Genomic DNA, 22,966 nt, shown 5'->3' on the forward strand with positions numbered 1-22,966 from the left:
AAGCTAGAGCCAAGTATTTGTATAGTTACTTCGTTGGCGTTTGTGGGTGGCTGGGCGGTCCCCTACGTAATTGTATGTAAATGTCTTAGTAGACCTTCAAACAAAAAAAAAAAAAAAAAAAACAGCCAAATGGTCGACTTTGGCTCGTAATGCTTGAGGAGTTTTTATTAATTCAACTTCAGTTGAGAAATTGAAGCACGTGTCCGAGCTCTTTGGTCTTTGATGGAGTGCTGCTGCACTGGCAGCTAGAGGCGAGCGTCTAGGGACCACTTTCCGGCGCCGAGACGCGCCATTAGCAAATATCCGGCCACTTTTAAAATCAGTGAACTGATGATGGACACACTAATTGTCAGATCATCCCAACCGAGCATGAAGGACCAGTTCACCATGCAACAATCGTGCCAAATAAGAGTCAGGACCGTCAGGCTGGCCGCCAGCTGGCAGTAGAAGCCAAGCAGCACACAGATGCCGCAGACCATGGCAAAACGATCATTGATTACCTAAAAGCAATAACGATTTGGGATTAAACAGATATATGCTCCCCGGCAGCAGGACGCACATTCTCAGTTTCGCGGCACCACAGCACATAGATGCCGCACATGCAGACGCGTGCCACCAGCAGCAGGCGTTGCACGGTACGCTGTTTCCTCAGGGCCTCCTCGAACGTGGCACGCTCCCGCTCACGCAGCGCCAGCAGCAGCAGCAAAGTGCCCACGTCCACGAAATCGTGCAGGGCCTGATTCAGGCTCCACATGGTAAAAAAGAAACAATGCAGCGTGTGGTGCAGCAGCAACAAGGATATGGCCACAGTTTCGCTCTTGTGGCACGCAATCAGTCCGGCGGCCGTTAAAATTACAAGAATATCGAACACAACATAAATGCCGCCCACCAATACCGAGCTGTCGATTATAATGGCAATTGCGGTAGCTTCTATGCGCAGTCGAAACGTTGACTGAAGCGCACCCTCTAGATAACTAAAGATTATGAAGATCGGCATCATCTCCGGTATACATTTTTGGAATTTTTTCTTTCCACGCAGAGCTACGTTTCCAGTCAATGCTATAAACTTTCTTGTCACCATTTTGGAATACTTTTCAGAAGGATAGCAACTTGTTTTCTTCCGTTTTTAATCAGTTGCAAGTCGTTTTCAATTCAATTTTTTAGAAAAATTTCGACTGAACACTGACTAATTTGTTCTACCTTTACAATACTTACAATGCTATGTTGACCAGAGCTGCAAACACAAACGAATTGGTATTGGCAATTCTTACACTGATTTCTTTAATCAGCCATTTAAAAATGCTTAAGCATGGCTCTACTGCATTTGTGCAGGGGTATGTAACAGGCAGGAGATGTCCCCTCCAAGTTCCAAAACAGCATCTCCTAATAATTATGTATTTTGTTGACTATCTCCAGCTTCTCTGTTCATTTTGGCTTTCTTCCTTTTCTACTCATGCCTCCCTTTTTGGGACTTTCAGTTAGCTCTTTCCAACACTGACGCGGTTTAACTTGAGCAAGTAGCCATCTTTGCTTATGTCATCATATCATCATAAGTGGTGCCCTGAATTTCGATGAAAATTAGTCCAAATTAGATGTGGTTATGGTTATGTATTGCTCCAGATCCGAGCTCTCTTCGTTCATTGAGATAATTGAGCTCCGAGGTCATCCTGGCCATTTGCTGATAGTTTCTCTGCTCGTGCAAGCACATTATATGCTTGGCAAATGCCTTGGTTACGTCGAGTAAGCGAATTTTGTTGCCGTTGTTCATAGATAGCCTAGATCTTGGCCATACACAGGGTGTTGCTAGTGTCGGTCATATCTACCATGACCAGGGCCACCTTGTCGCGCACATAACAATATATACACAGATATGTCTTTCGCCTTTGTAAATTAATATGGCTGCGTGTGCAGCATGCCCAGCTCTATGCCCAGCTGGCTGCTGTCGGGAGCCACAATGACTGCCGCCCGCTAGTTGGGCAGTTTTCGCTGGATACACGGCCACATGGCCACCTGGGACTTTAAATTATCGCAGGGTCTATCAATGAAGCCCTGCAGCTGCACCTAGCGCAGATACATGCTGAGCACAAGATTCAGCTTGGCCATGATGGGCTGCAGCCAGGACTTTTGCTTGGCCTGCCGTGCATACGGAAAGAAAGAGAGGATGGTGATAATGTGGTGATCATATCGTTGACCGGCTCACAGTTGGTCTGCAATATATAAGTTTCTCGCAACTCGTCTCCTTGCACCTCCAAACGCTCCGTCACCAGCCTGGCAAGGAGTGAACGCGAGGAGCTCAATACCACAACGGCACGATGCATTGCTCGTATTGGAATTTTAATTCCCCATTTGGGATTTTGGGCTTTGAGTGTCGGCATGCCGGAGAGCTCAAACTCCATGCCTGCTTATCACAGGCGAGGCGAGAAAGCGGGAAAGCCCTCTCATATAAGCTAATGTGCGTGTGCGTGTGCGTGTGGTGCCTGAGGCGCTCACTGCAATTAGACATAATTAGACGACTGCTCACTGTCGACTGCTGCTGACTGCTGCTGCTGACTCCTTTGTCAATGCAGTTAATGTTACTAATACGCACCGTCGGCCAGCAAACGCTGCAGGCGTCAATTATGAATATTTGATGACATTTTGACTAGTCCTTGGGCACGGATATCAGCTTAAAAGCCACAGATGGGCGATAATAATGCTTAATTTAACTTTAGTCGCCCTAATTAAACGCTGATTAATCAACTATCTAAGCTGCAGTCATGCAAATAATATTTATATTTATTAAATGTGGACAGAATATAAAAAGAAGCACATTCTATTATCACGTTTTTAGTTTGCTTGCTTATCAAATATTAAATTTGTTCACTCAATCCTTACAATTTCACAAAAATAAAGAAATCTGAAATCTAGGTTGGGCATTAAACAAAAATTTTCGAAGTTTTCGTAGTTTTTCAGAGAATTGTTGCCAACAAAATGAAGAAAATGCAAATCTTATTTAATATAATATACTTATATGTATATATATATATATATATTTTAAATATAGAAACAATTCTTGTTGTGGTTTAAATTGGGATTGGGATTAATCTTCCTACCTTAATTAATCGTAGCGAACAAAAAATAATAATATATGTATATATATATATATAAATAACTAATTAGCTAAACAAAGAGAAAATCGGCTTAGTTTTTGCCAAAAGTTAATGAGAGTATAACAAAGCCAAGGTCCAACTAGGTATTCTGCTGTAAATTGATTTATTTTAATTACGTTTAAATTCTAGGAATATTTCTTTTCTTCATTTCGCTCAATATATTCAATATTTACGCAAGCTTTATAAGTTTAACGAGCGCGCGTGGGCTGCTCAATTTATGAACTGTTTAAATTTGTTTTGATAGAGACCTCCGGTGTTGAGCTGAGCAAACGACGCGGTATCCATTATAACGCCGATGACTTTTAGCTTCCGTTAAGCGTTTTGCAATTTATCTGCTTACACAGCAAAAATTAATGCCACAAGTGGCGCGGCCAGCCGAGATGGGCGGCGCGAGATAGATGCGGAGCACAAGCTGGTGTTGTTTAGTTGACATTACCTTTTTTATTTAAAATAAAAAGAGCTGTCGTCATTCGAGCCGCTTGTGTTTTGTGGCCTTTGTTTAACGAGCAAAGTTGTGGCTGACAGAAATATAATAAAAATACAAAAAAAAAAAAAATAAAATTAAACACAAAAATTACCCGAATTAAAGTCTATACACGGTCATAAACAAAGGCATAGCCTGGGCAATGGCATGGAAACGAATCGGCAACCTGAAGGAAGCAATTCTCGATTATGAGTCAATGGCGCACAATGGCAGCAGAAGTCAAGGACCGAAAACAACAATCGAACCAAAAGTAAACAAGGCAAATGGCACACAAAGCACCGGGGAGTAAACATAACATGGAACTAAGGCAGCCCCCTATTGTTTATTATAATTCCGATTCCGATTCCTTTCAATATGCTGAAAGGAAATCAGAAAAGAGAAAAAAATTACTATTGCTCGATACGGATTCTATAATTATGTGACCAAGGCTATGGCAGGCGAATTGATGACAACAATAACATTGGCCCGAGATTCTCTTCATAAATTATGGCCAAGATCATTTGAAGTGGCCTTCAGAGTAAATGAGCTACAAGCAATAGTTACTGGCACAAAACTTTATTAATTGCACAAATTATTTGCACACTGCTCTCTCTCTCTCTCTTTCTCTCCCTCTCTCTTTCTTTCTCTCTCTGTTGCTGTCATAATAAATGCTCAAGACGTGCCGAACAACTCGACTGGCAATTTAAGAGGACACTCTTTTGCTTCTCAAAACATTTTCAACCTAATCAAATCAGCGACGCTTTTTTTGGCAGGGATGAAGAGAGCGGGTGATGGTGGGGTAGTGGGAGGGGGGGGGACGTCGCCACAGTTCGTGGATTTTGTTACAAATAATTTGAATCTATGTCAACATTTTGTACGCAGCACGGTAATAATTCATTTTTGTTTTTTCGCCACAATTCGTGACAGCTAATCACCAGAGGCAGACGCAAAATAGCCCAACGGCAAATACAACAAAAAACCAGAAGCGGAAAAAAGGCGCAGGCGGCCATTTTGAAAGATGGCGTCATGGCTGCCTGATTTCCGGCTGTGCTTCAAAACTGTAAATACCAAATGAATTTAGCATTTGCTTGGGATCTAACTTCATTTTGCTTGGCAATTGACAAAAAAGATACGAAAATTAGAAGCCGAGCCAGCCGAAATTTAACACTCTATATTACGAAATAATTCTATATATATATTTACATAAATTCCTCTTTAATTAATTTATTTTTCTAATTCTTTTTTTCAGTTAATGCAAAAAGGGAAATGTGTCAAAGTGTGCTTATATATATATTTTTTTTAAAATTTTTTTCTGTGCTTAACCTCTTTCGGGATAAATGTTTAAAAAAAAGTTCATAGCTTAATATTGTTTTCTTATTTTATTTTCTGTGATTTAAAACAAATTAAATTTGTGTGTGTCTCCTGTTTCTTGATAAAAATGTTGAAGTTGAAGTTTTTTAGAAAAATAAGTTTTTTTTAAAGAAAGAAAAAGTATAAAGAAAAAGGTGTTTAAATTCATAATCTAAAATATTTTTTACATTTTTTTTTTTGTGATTTGTTCAAAGTGTTTAATTGTGCTGTCTCTTTTCGGATAAAATGTTTAATATTTTTCAGTTCATAATCAAATATTTTTTTTTTAATTTTTTCTGTGATCAATAAATATGTTTAAGTGTTGTGATAAAAATGGTTTAAGTTTTTTGACAAAAAGCAGCTATTGAAAATTAAATATAAGAAGGTAAGTACATCAATTTATTAGTTCATTTCAAATCAAATATAAAATCTAAAATTGGTGCGGAATATGGCGACCAGCCACATTTTGTTGTTGATGCCTTACAATAAATTCTTACAAGACTCTGACTTTGACTCTGACTCTAGTATTGCCATATTAACTTATATGAAAACCTGTCGGCAAACGCAAACCAATTTGAAATATCCCTCGTAAGGGTATACAAAAAAGGGCGCAAAATATAATTTCATTGGGATTTAATATGGCATTCGAAATAAATTGCGTATATTTGTTATAATTGCGTGCAGTGGGGCGACGGCACGTCCAGTTTTTAATACATTTATTAAGCGATTTAATCTCTTTAATTTTATTAGTTTTTTATTATTTTTACATTTCCGTTTGGGTTTTCGCTTGTTTATTGAATATCGTAATCATTTGCATATTTTTGCTTTTGCCGCCGTTGTTAACGCTGACAAATGTTGAACATCTGACATTATCAGTCTTGTTATTGTTATTGCTCATTATGAATTGAATTAATGTAGACATTTATGCGATTGTCGGACATTGATTGTCCACAATACTGACAACATTTGTTCTAGCCCTATACCATATAAAATGGGCTAAGGGGTATATTGTTTTTGTTGAAATGTGTAAGACAAGCAGAGGGAGGCTTCTGCACTATAAGTATAGAAAATATATATATACTCTTTCTAGACAACAAGTTGAGTACAATCGGTTGGTATAAATAGAATGGAGCTGAAAATAACGGCTGATTGGCGCTGGGTACAGGGTATAAGCTAGTTAGTACTCCCGACTAGACGTTGTTTTATTTTAAAAAAAAATGTAACTTCAAATCGATATCAACAGCTGCTTCTCAGGGAATCTCGGTGCAAGCTATTTGTGCAACTCATATATGTGCACATAAAAATGTTTTATTTATGGCAAGTGAAAAAATAGAGCACATCCGAGAAAGTTTTCGACTAGAAAATATCCTGTAAATATTATATTATATTATATATATTATATTATACTAGCTTAGGAATTGCTGGCGAAAATCTCCTGAATCTTACGCTTGGTTCCCATTTCCATTCTTAATCAAAGTTCCATATTTTAAAGTTTTAGCTCTCAGCTCAACTTATATATACCCCTTTGTCATATGTTATATTTTTATGAGCACAGGGTATAGTAAAAGAAAAATACCAAAGTTTATTGACTAACACCAAGAAACTGGCCAAAGTAAATATGCCAGCTTTGCCTGCTGGGCAGTATTTTTTCACATGTTGGCCCGGCTAAGACGCCGTCTGCTTTTGTTATTGCAGCCAAAGACATTTTTGTTATCTTAAAGTCCTCGGGGCTCGTCCAGGCCAAACAATGCAGCTGAAGACAATAACTAAAAGAAAAACATATATAAATAGAAAGCCGCTAAAAAAAAAAAGAATAGAACAACGTCAGAAGACAAGAGATTTGTCATACTTAGGCAAGTATTCAGGCTCGTGCTCAGCGTATTCATACATATTTAACAGACAATGGACAGTCATTTGCTTAGATGCTGGCGTGAATATTTTGACAGCGCACTTACTTATTGCACTCACTGTGCAACGTGTATTTGAATGCATTTCTGTAAAAGTTCTGCGACTGTCACGCTGTCGTCTGCCATGCTATTTGCATTGTGCGCTGAAGTTGAACACTGTTCCAGTTTCCGGTAGACCCCAATGTGTCAGCAGCCATGTAATCAGTCAGCGCCGTGCCCGCAGCAGTTACAGACACAGTTACTGCTACTGCTACTGCTATCCGGTGTCGGGGAAACAAATCAATTAGCTGGCTAAATGGCTTATCGGGCCTTATGCGTAAGTCTAGCAGACAAAATTGCGCATACGCAGAGTAAGCCGTGGCTAAGCTGCTTTTAAAGCCGGGCGCCACCTTTAAAAACACATTACGAAATTACGCATGCGACGCATTGACAAATGAGGCGCGGAGCCATCACAACGTATACTTAATAATGCGCATACGCTGTGCAAACAGACAAACAGACCAAGCAATAAAAAATAATTACATAAATAAAGCATAAAAACAGCAGCAGCAACAACAACAAATACTACAACGATATAAACGAATCAGTTTTAATTATAAAGCAAGAACTGCAGCTGGCCTGCGACTTTGCCGTAGACTCCTCTACAGCGACAGGATAAAGGCATACAAAATGATTTATTTATATACTGCGTATACGTAACATTGCGATACAACTGCCACGAGAGATTGCGTACACGTGGCAGAGAATATTATAATGCCTCGAGCTTGTATACCCTTGCCATGGCAATGATAATTTAAATAAGCGATGTGTGACTCATTAAAAGTGACATTTCTTAAATCATTCAGTATATATTTCTTATAATAATGTCCCTATTCGAACTGCTTATCGAAATAATAGACAAACTCTAGGAATTTGTCCAATATATAATGCTTGTTTCTTTTGTTTTTACATTTAACTCGAGCTAACTGAACTGCTACAAATTTAATTTAATCGAATCACTTAATCCCTTTAGCGTATATTTTTTTAAAGCGTATTTGATCTTTTGCAACCCCCAGATAGCTGCTACTTTTTATACCCTGTGCCCAATGGAAATGGGTGAGGAGGTATAATGAAGTTGAGCAGAGCTTAGCAATGTCCATCTGTCCGCCTGCTCGCCTTCCTATTTACAATATCGATAAATATCGATTTCGAGACAAAGTTTTAAGTATTTAGCATACTCTTAAATAAAGTCGAAAAGGAAGTTTGTTGTTGACCTCGCCATATACCACAAATCGATAAATATCGATTTCTGGCTATCGTTTTTAGTATTTAGCCTACACTAATGCAAAGAACTTTATTATATTATTATTATAAGGATAACATCTAGTGTAAACACATTAAAAACCAATAATTAAAGAGTTTAGTTTCAAAGGAAGTTATTTACTGACCTTACCATAAATCGATAAATGTTGAGTTGGAGCCAAAATTTTTAGTATTTAGCCTACACTAATGTAAGGAACTTTCCGTTCCGAGCTACATCTTAGCATAATCTATAGGACTTTCACTTGCCTTATTCCTGGGTGTATGCACACATTTGAAATCAATTTACAAGCAAACATTTTGAAACAAATTCAATTGTTGTCCATCGATAAATATCGATTTCAAGCTGTAGTCTTACTTATTGCCTTACCTTATTCGGCGGCACAACAGGAGTTTAACAGGAGTTTAGCTTAAAATTAACTTGTGAACAGGATATTTGCTAGTCGCGAACTCTCGCTGTCAGTTGCTGTTCATTTCAATTGGGAAATTATTGTGAAGAGTTTTGTGTGCGCAACGTTGATGTGACTGTCTAAAATCTGGCTCGGCTCCACCTAGTTTGCCTATTAGATGTGCGCTGCTCGCTTTCATGGCGCCCAGCTTCTGGCTTTGGCTGTCTGTCAGTCATTAGTACATTTAATAGAGCTGACATGCCGGAGCCATGGAAACAACATGTGTCTTTTTTGAATGGCATCTTTTATGTGCGCATACCCACACACGCACACACACACAGCTCAACTGGGGCGCGCAAGTGCATTTCGTTGTACAACAGTTGAATTAATTGTTTGCAAATGATTTTGCTGGCAAGTCAAAAGCACAAGTAAGACAAGCTGGCACTGGGCGTGACAGCTTCATGGCAAATCCAAGCTAAGCCCGGCCCGTTTAATGGCATGCCACAAATTAAATTTCATGCCCAGCACACCCACAGCTGAGCATATTTTGTCAATGCGAAATACCTGTACAATTTTGTCAATTCGAGTCTGCGAAATCTGCGCAGATGTCAAAAGGGATAATGAGCCAGTCGGCCGTCGACCGTCGACCGTAGACCGTCGCCCCGCCAGGACACCAGGAAGCCGTTTCGGTTAGCCGCTGGGAAGCCTCTCCGGCTCCGGGTTAGGAATTTGCCAGCGCGGAAAATCAGCTTAGGCTGTGCATAACATTTGAATATACTTACTTATATATATATATTTACGCTATGTACGCTTCGTTCTTTTAAAAATTGACAATTGGTGGATGAATTGATTTTTCTCCGCCCCCTATATAATTTTCTTTAAAGATGATGAAAAAGTGGCACGGCTTATGGCTGCTTCTCAGCTCAGGTTAATTTAAAAATTTCACAAGTAATATTCTGAGCTTATTATGATTATATTTGAAATTTAAATTTGCCCTGCTTAAATGGTTTTTATATAATATTACAGACGAAAAATTACGTACGCTGGAACTCCATTAGAATAAATATCATTTATTTGCAATTTATTCAGAAAATGTTGTTAGCTAAAACTATTTAGGCAAATGATGATTTTATTTATTGTCGTATCTTCGCATGATTAAAGCTTAGACAAATTCGGGACTCTCAATTGCTGCTGTAAGGAGAGGAATATGTGAAAAGTGGAATAAAATGTTGTACAATATTGAAACAAATAAGAAAAACAGTCTCAATTGAGCTTTACATAAAGTTTATTGTCGCTATATACGGTAGATAACTTCTATAAACTATCGAAGAACAAGCAAGAGTTACTGGTTTGCAGTTCTCTGGGAATAATATGGCATAAAAATGTGTGTAGCTGCCAAAGTGCATATTATTTTTGTAAAGTCCATCCATTTTTCATGGAAAGTTTCGTTTGCAGCAAAATGAATATCATAAGCTATCGATTTAAGTACTGAAAAACCAAAATATATTTATATATTAAACTAATTTTGTATTTTTGGCGCACATAAAAAAGAAGCGCACTCAAATTGCCAATAGAAATAAGCTTAAGTGCAGCTAAATATTGACAGCAAAAAAAAGGGAAATATTTTTTGGATGACCTGTTGACCGTTGACAAAACAAAACAAAACAAAACAATTAAAAGGCAAATTTTTCGATTGTCATGAGCGCCATGAATATTCATGAAGTGCTGCGCGACGAATTTAATAATTGAATAGCTTGAATATAAATGCGGCCACAAATGGCCAACAGTTCACCAGGCAGCCAGCCAGTCGGCCAGTCGGCCAGCTAGAGGTTTGTTTTAACCGTCTGGATGCGGCGCCAGTAAGCCCAAACTACACAGCATTCAGCACCCGGGGCATGTCTAAATTAACAAATGAATTATTTAGTGCGAACACTTTCGTGGGCAATGCTTGGATTTACAACAATGCGAATTAGGTGCGAATGTGTTCCGGGCCGGGGATTAGCCTAAATGCGAAACTATGTAATTTGGTTAAAAGCGTTCGCACCCAAAATACATTCCGCCCCCGATAATGGACTTTTCATTAAAGTCCCCGCTGGCTTTAAAGCACCATAAACATTTCGACTGACTCTCAATTGTTGCAGATATTGCCAGAAATGAATTTTTGGCCAAGTCAACCAGTTAGCTGCACACCTGTGCCCCACTTGAAGCCATGTCCAAGCTAGAGAATGCCGCGTACCTCAACACGAACACGAATCTAAATTTTTCAAAAAATGTTACTAAAACACGGCTCAGTCTAAAAGGTTGAAGGCAATTGTTTTTTTTTTTTTATTTTGAATTTTTAGATTTAATATATTTAAACAATTATAATTGCTTTATGAATGTTGGCATGGGTTGAAAAAATCCGAATCCATTAAAGTATATATACTAAAGGTCAGGATCAACAGCCGAGTAGACGAGCCATGTTCGTTAGCCCGTCTCTCTGTTTCTATGCGAACTTGTCTTTCAGTTGTAATGCTATCTTTATGAAACTGCAGAAGTTCCTCTTAAAAATCTTATTTAAATCGGACTACTAAATCATATATCTGCCTTAGGAGCGATCTGTCGAAAACTAGGCCTTTTTCTCGTTTTATTATTTATTATTTATTAATTATTTTTTTTATTTTGTGTATTCAATACATTAAAAATAATTATATTTGATATAAGAATTTCGGGATATAATGGATTCTTTATTTTTTTTTAACATATAATTTCCTTAATTTTTCGATATTGTTTTCACTGTAGCCTGACTTTGTAGATCGCACTCTGCGTGTTGCCCTTCCACACGACCATCGTGGCACGGCCCATGCCCAACTCTAGTCAGCGTTTCGCTGCTCTGTTTGTCTGTCTGTTTGTCAGTGTGTCGCATCAGTTTTGCTCAGTTTTGCTCAGTTTTACGACTGTTTTTGCTCGACACGCGGCGCACTGCGCTGTTTTGGCTAGAAAAACCTAACCCCCCGCCCTAGTTTTATATAAGAATTTAAAACAACATATGGAGGCAACTGGCAACTGGAAACTGGCAACTAGTTCTGGCCCAGATTGATGTCTCCGACTGTGGCCAGTTGCCGCATACGTTTAACCCATGAGTTTTTCACACATTTTTTTTTTCGTTAACGGAAACCAGCAAAAAAAAAAACAATTTAATTTTTGGCTTTAAGTGCGATCAGATCCTTAAATTCCTTTATAAGCAGAACTGCTGAATAAAGCAGAAAATACGCCAAGGAATATAAACATGAATAGTGCGGGCACAATACCGCCCAGCAGCTGTGGAATATGATAAGTAGATCAAAATAGTTATTAAATAAAATATCACAATAACTCACAAACTGAAAGGGACGAATATTGCCCCAGCCAGAGACAAGGGTGTTGGCTGTGGTGCTTACGGGCAGCAGGAATTGATTATGAACAGAGGCTGCAAATGGCACGGCCAGCCCGCCCTTACCAACGCCCATTTGTATGCCCTGTGCAATAAAATGTTCATTTAAATAATTAAACTTAATTCTAAATTACCCACCAAAGGGACCAAAGAGCCTAAGACAATGTTCGCCACAAATGTGGCCGGCGCAATGCTGGTGAGCAGGGTGCCCAGAAGGCTGGCCAGCACGGCGCAGGTGGTGCTGCTATAGCCTTGTCTGGCGATCGTCTGATTCACCAAATCCATTAGCTTAGAATCCTTGTAGCCCCTTAAAAAGGCACCACCTGCGCCCATCATGAATAGATGTCCCCAGGGCGTGTTGGCGTTCACAATCTTCCAGCCTACCAGAGCCGGAGCCGTTCCCTCCTTCTGCGGCTGCCGGCAGCAATAATAGCGACAGAACATATAGTTAGCCGGTACGGCAAAAAAAAATAACGACATTAATATGATGGGCACCGAGGCGCCGCAGTTGACCACAGGGATTTGATCGTCCCAGCCTGTCCAAAGCAGCGGCATACGTGTGAACAATAAGATGGCCGTTATTATGATCAGCAACAGGGTGAGAATCGAGTGAGTCGTCCAGGGTCCCATGTTATCCTTCTTGTTCGCGATGGTCTGATTTATATAATCCTTGGACTGGGCAGCTTCCCTAACCATGTCTTTCGTTTCGCCCCAAAACAGACCCAAAAATATCATATTTATCCAAAGTGCAATCACAATAAAGCCGAATATCAATGGAACAGCATAGAGAAGCAAGAAGCCAGCCGGATCAACAGATATTAAACTAAAATAAAAAATGATATATATTTATATGTATATATTAGAAGCCGGCTAACATTTAAATGTGTTTTTTACTCACGGCTTTAGGGTGGTATAGATCTGTCCGTTGGGATCCTGGAAGGGTGACAACATGGCGCCAAGCGTTGCTGAATAGGCAACTGTTAGATATATGCCAATTGCCGGGTCCGTGGGATATGGCTTGCTAAACAAAGAAATAGAGTTAAATGGCGAAATTTTCAACTAACTGATCGAATGACTCACGCCTGACGCTCGTAGGTCTCCTCCTCCGTTTCGGCCACCAAAATTCCGGCCTGAAAGCAAGTTGAGCTATGCACAGATTATCGAGGCTTGCGAACAAAACTTACTGCGGTATATTCCAGGATCACAGCCTGGGCGATCTTCATCCAGAAGGCAGCCATAAATGTGCTGCTGACAAAAAACGATGTGATGGCCGTCATAAACATGAGGAAAACCTGAAGACTGCAAAGAAAATGATTTTAATTTAAGCCAGAAATTTATCGTGTATGAGCCCTGTTGCCCTATATAAAGATATATTTTTGACCCAGGCTGTATTTCTATTAGATCGCATTTGATTGATGAGCATTGACTAGAAGTTTAATTGAGCCGGATTCCAAAAATATTTCGCAAGGAACTTAACTTAATTCCATTCTTTTCAGACAATCAGTTTAGACTTGCAATCAGTCAGTCAGTCAATCAATAGAAACAATATTAAGAAATATAGTTAGGGTGTGTGTGTGTATATAGAGAGCACTTAGTAGGCATCATTGAAGAGATATCTCTCCTAATAAACATACAGTCGCAAATTGCTGCCAACACAACCGATTACCAACATGCCCAGCCGCTCGCTAAGCTTCGAGACGTCCATCATGACGCCCATGAATATGCTGCCCAATGTGACGAACATTAGATCCGAGTAATAGGAAACACAAATAATTTTAGATGCCTGCAAGTAAATGTTTAGCAAGACAATATCTGGCTAATAATTGGGTTTCAGTTTTGTTCCAGCTGCTTACCGATATACCGCAGATGGGCACAAAAACAACAAATAGGAACGCTACTGCCAGCTGTGACATGAGATTTAATATATAATACAAATAGACCACAATGCCGAGATATAACATGCGATAAGCCTGTTCAATAAACAATTGAATAATAATAATAAATAGTGGGCAGATGCAAATAGTAAATAGGAAGCTTACCAAAACTTCGGGGCCGAGTAGAATGGGACCCAACAAGATGGGTATCAGCACGAGCAGGACTCCCTTATAGTGGAACTTGCAAAACTGCTTTCGTTCATCCTGCTCCGGATACGGCAATTGACCCGGCTTGTAGTCTTCACTTTATTATTTAAATGGGCATAAATGCTTTGGGTTTCTATTTGCAATGTACCGCATTTTATACTTACGCCATTTTTTATTCACTATTAAATAATTTTAAAAACAATTGCTAACAAATGAAAACTGATATTTGAGTGAAATTCTGAAATACAAACTGTCATCTACATTGACAGCTAAGTAAAATAGAGTACAGCAGAGCTTAGAAATCGAATTGTCCCTGAGAGAACTTTTATCGAATTATTTCAAAAAGTAATTTTCAACAAATATATATGAAACAAACATATATCATATATTTCTTTGTGTGTTAATAAGCCAGCACTGCAAACTGTTTGTCAATTTAATAATTTATATTCAAATACTTTTGAGCAACATTTAATGCATAAACTGGCCTAATTTGGATTTATTGGCGCCTTATATGAAGCTCCATCAAACTGACTAACGCTAAAGCACTTCACAAACATTTTTTAAACACCTGTTAGAAATGCGCAAATGCGTCTCCTGTACAGGTACAAATATAGATCTGTATATATATATATATATATATATATATGTATATAAATTTATACATATTTACTTATATTTGCCCGAAAAACGAACTCTTATTAGCTGTACCTTTGACAGCAGGCCCAAAAGGAGGTCTATGTATGTAGTACGAGCTGAAGTAGTACTTAAAATGAATATATACCCATGCATGCCTACGTATGTGCATGTATTTATACTTATATATACATGCTTGTTAATATATTTGCATAATCACCGATACGTGAGTGTGTGCGTTACGCACTTTTTTGAGCTGCACGCTTTCAATTTAACGGCCAATTGCTGAATACTCCAAATGAATGGCGCTCACGTACTCTCCAAGGAGTCGGCAAACAGAAAATATAAAATAAATATGATTTGGCTAGCAAAATATTTGCACCCCTGCCAAAGCAAAAGATTTGCAAATTAAAATCCCCATCACTAAACGTTCTTTTTCCACTCAATATTAATATTAATAAAAAAAAGGAAAATGAAAATAAAATCAAAAAATGTCTGATTGGCAAATCAAAGTTAGATATATTGGCATTTATGGCGAATTTTAGACATATTTAACTGCGTTCGTTGTAGAATATTAAATTAGGTAAAAACATGGAAGATATTCGCTGCACTGAACATAAATTCTAATCTGAACTTAAATAGGTCCCAATATTAAGTGACAATTGGCTTAAGGAATTAATAGGGTTTTTTTTTAATATTTTTAAATAATATCGAACAGCATGAGATGATTATCTTTGTAGGAACACATTATATTAAAAACCTTTTAGTTAGTTTATCTTCCTTTCGATGCTCTAACTAGTTGAGAACTCTAAGTAAAGCGACTAAATCTCCAAGTCCAACTACTGCGCTGAGCCATAAAACTGTGTAAGGGAAAGAGTTTGCAATTTTTTAACTATGCATAAGCGAAAGAATTTTGAAGACACATTTGGCAGTCTCACGTTTCAAAGTATTATTTTTTTTATCGCATTCTGAATATTTGCTTAAATTTTTCGTGCACTGAAACATTTTGTACTCCATATTAAATTAAAATGCGGAAATTCCTAGAAATTTTGGCATCCTTTTTTTTTTTTTGCACATCTTTCCAATGGACGTTTTTGGTGCATATCGTTTGCTTGCAACATGTTCTATTTATTTATTTCTTGATATGCTTTAAAGCTTAATTTTTTTTTCAAAAATATTTGTGAAAATTTTTTAAAGAGTTGCTTTACACTTCTTGGGAAATTCCAACATGATTTAACTTGAACTGGGTTTTAAATCTTAGCATTAAAAAAGTTTGACATTTCTTTGGAATTTTATGATGGAAATTTATTAGATCATTTAACATGTACGAACTTCGATAGGTCTAAATAAACAGAACTTGCCGCTTTCCAACAGCACGAAATGACCATAATATATATCAAATCCATTCAAACTAATCTCTTATTGCAACATCTCGCAGCAGAAGATATCAGCTTTCGATTGTTTTATTTATTAACTTGCTGTGGGTATTAAAATGTATTTTTTGCGCTCGCATTTTATTTATCGCACTGGAGTTGGGCCCAAGCATAATTATCTTAAGTTTGTGATTCAATTTTAGTGCTCGTAAATCGACGGCTGAGTGCTTATGATGTTGACACTGGCCAGGCCAGGCAAGCGAGCGAGTACTTGGATAACTAGCACTATCCGAAGGGCTGAAGAGGCGATTGGCGATGTTGAGTCTTGAGCTATCTAACGCATGCTTATTGGCAAAGTTTTTCTAATAGCTGGCAACTTTTGTGGGTCAAGTTTTAAGCAGCGTTGCACAGCGACTGCACTTTGGCCAATAAAACTTTCGTCAGCAACGCCGCGATGGATGCTGCAGCTAGTCTCTTGACGGGGATTGGAGGGATTGAAGGGAATGGGGGGCATAAAGAACACGGGGCAACTTTGTAGGGCCACGTGGCGCGTAACAATGCGCAGTCGTTGGCAATTTTGCGTAACTGTTCGCCGTTCTGCTTCGTTAGGATCGGACCAGGGACACAGCTGCGGCTGGGGCTGGGCCAGAAGCTCCAGCTAAGGCCTGGATAAAGCTGCATAAACTTTGCGCGCCAGCCAAAAACGGATGTCACTGCAGATAATGTTGCATCAAATGTTTTTGGGTGAGACGTTGCACGTGTGTCCGTCAGTCAGTCTGTCTGCTGTGAGGGCTGCCGACTGTCAGCACCTGTACACCTGTGCAGCTGCATACCTGCACCGGCTCCTGTTCGTCTACCACTTTGTTTGGGCAATCGGCAGTGAAATGCTTGCCCCTCCTTTTACAACCTATGACCCCTGTCTGTCCTCTCTCTTGAAAAGTTTGCTGGCTCAACTTACCCTTAAACCAGGTGGTTGGCCGCATTTGTTGTTATTGTTGGTTTGGTTTGTGCTTTTGCAACATTTCCAAAACCATTCGGCATGCGGCTGCGTTAGATTTAATTTCAAATGCTAGTTTTCCACTTGAATTAATTCGCTGACTGCACGTCGAATGCGAATCCATGCCGAGCAATTCAATTTAATTTGCTTGCAATAAATGTAAAATATTCTCTATTGTCATTGACAAGAAACTTGTCGTTTTATACGTTGCGCAACACTGTTTCGATAAGACGAAGACACGCTATGACCTTGTAAAGCGTAAATAACTCGCACTTGAATATGAATTATTTATTAATTTATTTTGGAAAATAATAATATATTACTATGCGCGCTGTGCAACACTGTTTCAATTAGAGGAAGACACGCTATGACCTTGTAAAGTGTGAAATACACGAATATGAATTATTAATTATTTTATTTTGTATTTTGATAAGAAGAAGACATGCTAAGGTCTTGTACAACACTGTTTCCATAAAAGGAGGCATGAAATTAACTCGAACGCTATTCAGCGTGAATAATTGGCATTTGAATAGGACTTATGTATTTGATTACTTTGTAAAATAAATATATATTATTTTCGCATTGTGCAACACTGTTTTAAAGAAGACACGCAGTCAACATGGATAACAAGCTCTCTTGCCGTGCAATAGTGTGCATCCATTGTGCAAGCTATCATTATGATTGATTATTGATGGGCAACTTCTCCAGCTGAATTTCCTCTTGATTGTTGTCGCTCACATTTCAATCGGTAATCAATTAAAAGAAAGCCGCAATTTGTGTCTCAGCCAGTAACTGGTATTTGGCATCAACTCAAGCACGTGTCGTGTTTTCTGCACCCGGTAAAGCTCTAGATTTGCTGTTGTATGGAATGGAGGACATTCGACTCTTTGTTGTTTTTCTTCTTTTTGTTGTTGTTGTGATTGACGGCGTGGCTGGCGTTGATGGGCCCCGGCGTGGGAGCATACAGAACATGAAAGGAAACAATGAAGGAACAACTACCACAATGGAACAACACCAACAAACAACACACGGCATGACAGCCGTAATAACAACAACAACAACAACAACGACAACAATAACAACATTGATGACCAAACATGGCGCCTACAAACAAAAAGATGAAGCGCACGTAAAATGGCGCCGGATGTTGATTGACTTTTGTTTAACAATTTTTCGCATACGCAAGTTTGATAAACAGCAAATGGCGTTGTTTTGCCTTGGCCTTTATGCCCCTACACACACACACGCACACGCACGCACATGAAATTTGCATATACGTTGCCTATACAAAGCGTTGATATTGTTGAAAAACATGAATGCACAAGTTGAAAGTATAAACCGTGGCATCATTTGTTGTGGCCCGCCTTTAATAGGGGCTCAGCACACTTCTGGGGGCTTTTCCACAAGCCTTTCCATAAGCTGGCAAAACAATTATATATAATAAGTCATAGAGGCGATGCATGTTGCCAGCTGAGTTTTAGTCAACCAGCTGTCAAGTGTGTGGCCTGTTCTTATGCCCTAAGCTGATTTTTAGCGTAAGCGTTAAAAGTCACAGATTTACAGAATTTTTTCTCGTACTTCATTTTGCTGCTTTTCACAATAGTTGCTGTAGCTAAGCCTATACACGTTTGCGGCAACGCCTGCCGAACAGCTCCCAGCCCCACCAGCAGCGCTGTTGCGAGTCCATCAGCAGCTCTCCGGTCATCGTAAGCTCATCCTCCAGTATGTGGACGCAGCTGGTTAGCTCGTACTGCAGCTGGAGGCGCTGCAGTGTCCGGCAATAGGCCAACTTGTTTGGCTGACGCTGCAGCTCCAGCTCCAACTGTTCCGTCCAGTTGCTGGACTCTGCCCCGACGCTAATGGGCACCATTATTAAAATCTGGCCGAGCAGCAACCAATACGCCTTGGTGCTCTGCATGGCGCAACTTCGCGGCAACAACTGAGGCCGGACCGTTGCACGGCTCACTTCGGCCTGACGACGGCAGCCATAACTGTTGCAATTGTCGTTGAGCAGCTGTTTATTTGCCAACTCATTTTATTCGCTCTGATTTAGTTGCAATTAATTGCAAATTTGCGCGATGGGCCTCAAATGGCACCCAACGGCGCCCATAAAACTCTCTTCAAGTTTCTTGGCCAATCGTTTGACGCTTAAACCTCGGTTGCTCTACATAATTAGTTAGCAGAATTTGAATCTACCCATACTGCCAAAAGCTATCTCTATATGTATAATTGTTCGGCCCGACTAATTGACTGACTCGGATATTTGCACTGAAGTTAGCTTATGTAATGAAGGTCCACGTTAAGATGAGATTTCGGGAAAAAATAGCGAAAAATGTTTGTGTACAACTTTTTTGTTTACCATTCCGTCGGCCTCAGACTCATTTTCAAAGATCCTTGAGAGAATTTATTTTAAATATGCCACGGGCAAGGTTGGGTTATACACCCTATTGTACTATATAGACTTTTTCTTCATGGGTTTCCCTCCAGATCAATCTGGCATTCAAATCTGAATAAATTATTTGGAGTCGAAATTCATGTCTAAATCCTACCCCAAGATTCCTATGTAGACAGAGGTCCAAATTTCCCACCCCCACAAAATCTCACCCTCAAATAGCCTATACAGACATAGTTCAAATTTTTGCAACACCATAAATTGGTGTAGTCCTATTTTCATTAAGTTTGTTTTTATGTTCATGGTTTGGTCTCTAGCATTATTTTAATTGCTCAAAATTCATATGAAATTCGTACCCTCCAAACTTCAGATATACTTGGATTTATATACTTCCTTAAATCCGGTAAACTGCCGTAAAAATGTCGCATTAAACGTTTGCCATAGATTCAGTTTTAGTTTCTTATGATGTCAGCTGTCATCAAATCAATTGGAATGGATATTTTTTTGATACATTTTTCTCACTGTCGCATTATGCTAAAATATGTAGAGTGTATCTTTTCAAGCACTTTTGCTCAATTCGCCAGAAAATTGAAAAGGAAATCAAGTTAGTTCGTGGAAAAACAAAAATTCATTGGCTTGCTTATCTAAAGAAGCGCGGCTGGGGAACATTGTCAACAGATAGGTTTGGCAAGCGAAGTGTTAGATAAGCGCAAGATAAGTTTAATTGAAATCGGCTGGGCGCTTGTACGAACATAATTGAATTAAATAAAATTAAAAAATTGTTAACGCTCGTGTTGTGTTGTCGCGGGAAATCGCGCATTTATCCATGCCCAATCTGGGCAACGTTTGCCGCGAAACTCTCCAATCTGCGGGACTATAAAAAGACAGCGCCGCGCTGCAAAGTTCATTCAGTGTTTGTTCAACTATCAACCAGTTTACCCTTCAGCATTTGTGAAATCAACATGTCTGGTGAGTAAGGCGGTTGCGACTTAGCTGGAGAGGATCATTCAACATCAATTGTACCTCAATGCAGGCATGTACCTTTTGGCGAGCATCCTGTGCTTGGCTGTTGCCGGCAGCCTGGCCGAATCCATTCTGGAGGGCAATTACAATGTGACCGCGTTGTGTACGAGCGTGAAATATGGCGTTCAAGTTGGCAGCCTCGAGTCCTGTGACTATTACTATGTCTGCACACCTTCCGGTCCAGTTAAGACCAATTGCCAGGCAGGCTATGCCTACAATTATGTAACACAAACCTGCAGTCCGGAGGCCCAGGTTAATTGCTATTACGGCGTGGAGAATCCCTGTGCGGGTTCGACCGGCGACAAATGGGTGCCTGTTGCCGGCACCTGCAATCAATGGATCTACTGCAAGAACGGCGTCAACAGCGGCCAGGGCTCCTGCGGCGCCTTGAGCTTCGACCCGACCAGCCAGAATTGCACCTATGCGCCCTGCAATACCTTGCCCGATTCCGAAATCAATTACTGCAACGTAGTGCCGCCCGGCATCTATTTCGGCACCACAACCGATTGCAGAACATATAACTATTGCTATCCAAATGGTAAACTGGCTTCAGCCAACTGCGAGTTTGTAAGTTTCACTCAATCTCAATTGGAGTAGCCCGATCTCAGTCTGAATTGAATTTATCTCTGTCCACCTGCAGGCATTCCTTGTACAGCAGGGCGGCTGCGGCTACAACACGGGCAGCAATTGCGACAGAGTTGTAACTGAAGCAGTTCCCAATAGTTGTGACAATGCCGGTGACGTAGAACCCAATAATTCAACATGCGGCAGCTATTACTATTGCAATGGCAAAAACTATGTGACGATGAGCTGTCCCATTGGTCAGTATTTTGATACTATCCTAGAAAAGTGTGTCGCACGCCAACAAGCTGTCGCTGCTGAAGGCTGCAATCGCTGCCAGTATGCCAACACGGCGTTCGTGAATAACGTGAACTATGAAAGCTGCAACACCTACTACTACTGCTCGAATGGGGTCAACGGACCGGTCACGAACTGCCCAAGCGGCTACTACTTCAACGAGAGCGAACAGGGCTGCGCCAGCATGTCTGAACTTGGATCGTATGTTACTAATAATGGTGCTTGTCATGGAGCTCAAGCCCCAGACACAACAACAGGTGCCCCCTCTAGCGATTCTACCAATTCGGAACAAACTGAATTATCAACCGCATCTGACGCACCGACAAAAAGCACAGCAACAACAGAAAATAGCGCTGGCAAATAAATCAGCAACAATCTGCGACCAACATCGATATGTGACTACCACATATGAATCACTATCAAAACTTAAACAATAGCCGATAAAAAAAAAAACAACCAAATTATTTTAATAAAGCATGCAATTCAAAAAAAAAAATCAACTAGCATTCTTAATTTTGTCATGAATATAAATATATAAATATAATATAAAAATATATAAATATAATTACATAAATATAAATATATAAACGTATATCGTTTCGTATATCGTATATATACATACTAGTGGTTATTGCCCGGCCTTGCCCGTGGATTCGTTTTGTGCTACAAATTTTATATATTATTTTTCCATTAAGTGCAAGCCAGTGGAAAATTGAAATCAACCCCTACCATCTCCATTTCTATTTAAAGATATGTTTCAAGTGCATCGTATAAAGAACCAAATTTTGGAATCAGAAGTTACGCTCCATGCTAGTCGTGCGGTAAAAAGATGAAAGCTGACGAATAATCTTTCGTTTGGCTATTTTTTTTATTTATTTGCACTTATTTTATAGTTTTTATCACGATGCCATTATTTATGGTTATTATTGAAAACTCACTTTTTAAGGTATTCAACAAATTTGTTCGGTTCCATTTTTTTTTTAATCACAGAATTATTAGCCCTCACATTTAAAATATATATTCATCAATACAAAGGTCATACAATAAAAAAAAATAAATAAAAAAAAAGTAAAAGAAAGCAAGCAATATATCAGTATAAAAACCATGCGAATGCTAAACTGGATTTGGGTCCTTATTTTATTTATATTCACAAATTTTTTACCCGATTTTTTTTCACGCAAAATTGATTTTGCTTTTTCGCACCATACAAACCAGCCCATCAAATGCCACGCCCCGCACCGCACCGGCCTGTCCCGCTTGTTAGTTTTTTTCGGTGCGACATTTTCATTATCGGCGCCTTCTTTTTTTTTGTGGGAGATGCTTTTCTTCATCTGCTTGAAATTGCATTTGCAATGGCCACAAAATGAGAATCCGGCGGATTCGCCCTGCTGATGCATCCAATCGAGCGTAAATTGCACCGTTATATTATTTAATAATGGGCTGTAGGTTACCCTTCGACCTGGCCATGTCGTTGGCCGATTGCGCGATAGTTTTTTTTCCCTGTAAATGTGACAGGCCATATAAATGAATGTGCAGGGAAATTGCATGAAATGCAGCTGAAAATTGTGCGCCAAAGTTTAACAAGTGGCTTTCCATTGTCACACGACTGAGGTGGAGTTGCACAAGAAAAAAATAGACAG

General features: G+C 39.4%; 4 protein-coding genes and 1 long non-coding RNA gene across 5 annotated transcripts in view; 2 read left to right on the top strand and 3 right to left on the bottom strand.

The window, feature by feature from the left end:
• The window catches only part of LOC138911193 (uncharacterized), a 49,924-nt gene extending 44,948 nt beyond the window's left edge, over window positions 1-4,976 (top strand). The window contains exon 2 of the long non-coding RNA XR_011416577.1: window positions 4,862-4,976. This is a non-coding gene — a long non-coding RNA (uncharacterized lncRNA). The remainder of the gene's footprint in view (window positions 1-4,861) is intronic.
• Window positions 116-2,346, bottom strand: LOC6635778 (uncharacterized). Its single transcript, XM_002059138.4, has 2 exons — window positions 560-2,346; window positions 116-500 (listed from the first exon to the last, which is right to left on the bottom strand). The coding sequence occupies exons 1-2, from the start codon at window positions 1,079-1,081 to the stop codon at window positions 246-248; spliced, it is 777 nt and encodes a 258-aa protein (XP_002059174.2). The 5' UTR covers window positions 1,082-2,346; the 3' UTR covers window positions 116-245.
• A 6,700-nt stretch (window positions 4,977-11,676) lies between the features above and the next one.
• LOC6635780 (protein I'm not dead yet) lies at window positions 11,677-14,356 on the bottom strand. Its single transcript, XM_002059140.4, has 10 exons — window positions 14,215-14,356; window positions 14,009-14,147; window positions 13,823-13,939; window positions 13,604-13,752; window positions 13,154-13,268; window positions 13,050-13,099; window positions 12,868-12,990; window positions 12,108-12,792; window positions 11,917-12,054; window positions 11,677-11,857 (listed from the first exon to the last, which is right to left on the bottom strand). The coding sequence occupies exons 1-10, from the start codon at window positions 14,217-14,219 to the stop codon at window positions 11,765-11,767; spliced, it is 1,614 nt and encodes a 537-aa protein (XP_002059176.2). The 5' UTR covers window positions 14,220-14,356; the 3' UTR covers window positions 11,677-11,764.
• Window positions 14,357-18,477: 4,121 nt separating this feature from the next.
• Window positions 18,478-18,972, bottom strand: LOC6635781 (uncharacterized). Its single transcript, XM_002059141.3, has one exon. It carries the CDS (start codon window positions 18,969-18,971, stop codon window positions 18,672-18,674), a length of 300 nt encoding a protein of 99 aa, XP_002059177.1. The 5' UTR covers window position 18,972; the 3' UTR covers window positions 18,478-18,671.
• A 1,292-nt stretch (window positions 18,973-20,264) lies between these two features.
• LOC6635782 (peritrophin-48) lies at window positions 20,265-21,829 on the top strand. Its single transcript, XM_002059142.4, has 3 exons — window positions 20,265-20,414; window positions 20,479-21,035; window positions 21,109-21,829. The coding sequence occupies exons 1-3, from the start codon at window positions 20,408-20,410 to the stop codon at window positions 21,688-21,690; spliced, it is 1,146 nt and encodes a 381-aa protein (XP_002059178.1). The 5' UTR covers window positions 20,265-20,407; the 3' UTR covers window positions 21,691-21,829.
• The last annotated feature ends 1,137 nt before the right edge of the window (window positions 21,830-22,966 follow it).

Source organism: Drosophila virilis, chromosome 4 (genome assembly GCF_030788295.1).
Source record: "Drosophila virilis strain 15010-1051.87 chromosome 4, Dvir_AGI_RSII-ME, whole genome shotgun sequence".
NCBI classification, from domain to species: Eukaryota; Metazoa; Arthropoda; class Insecta; order Diptera; family Drosophilidae; genus Drosophila; species Drosophila virilis.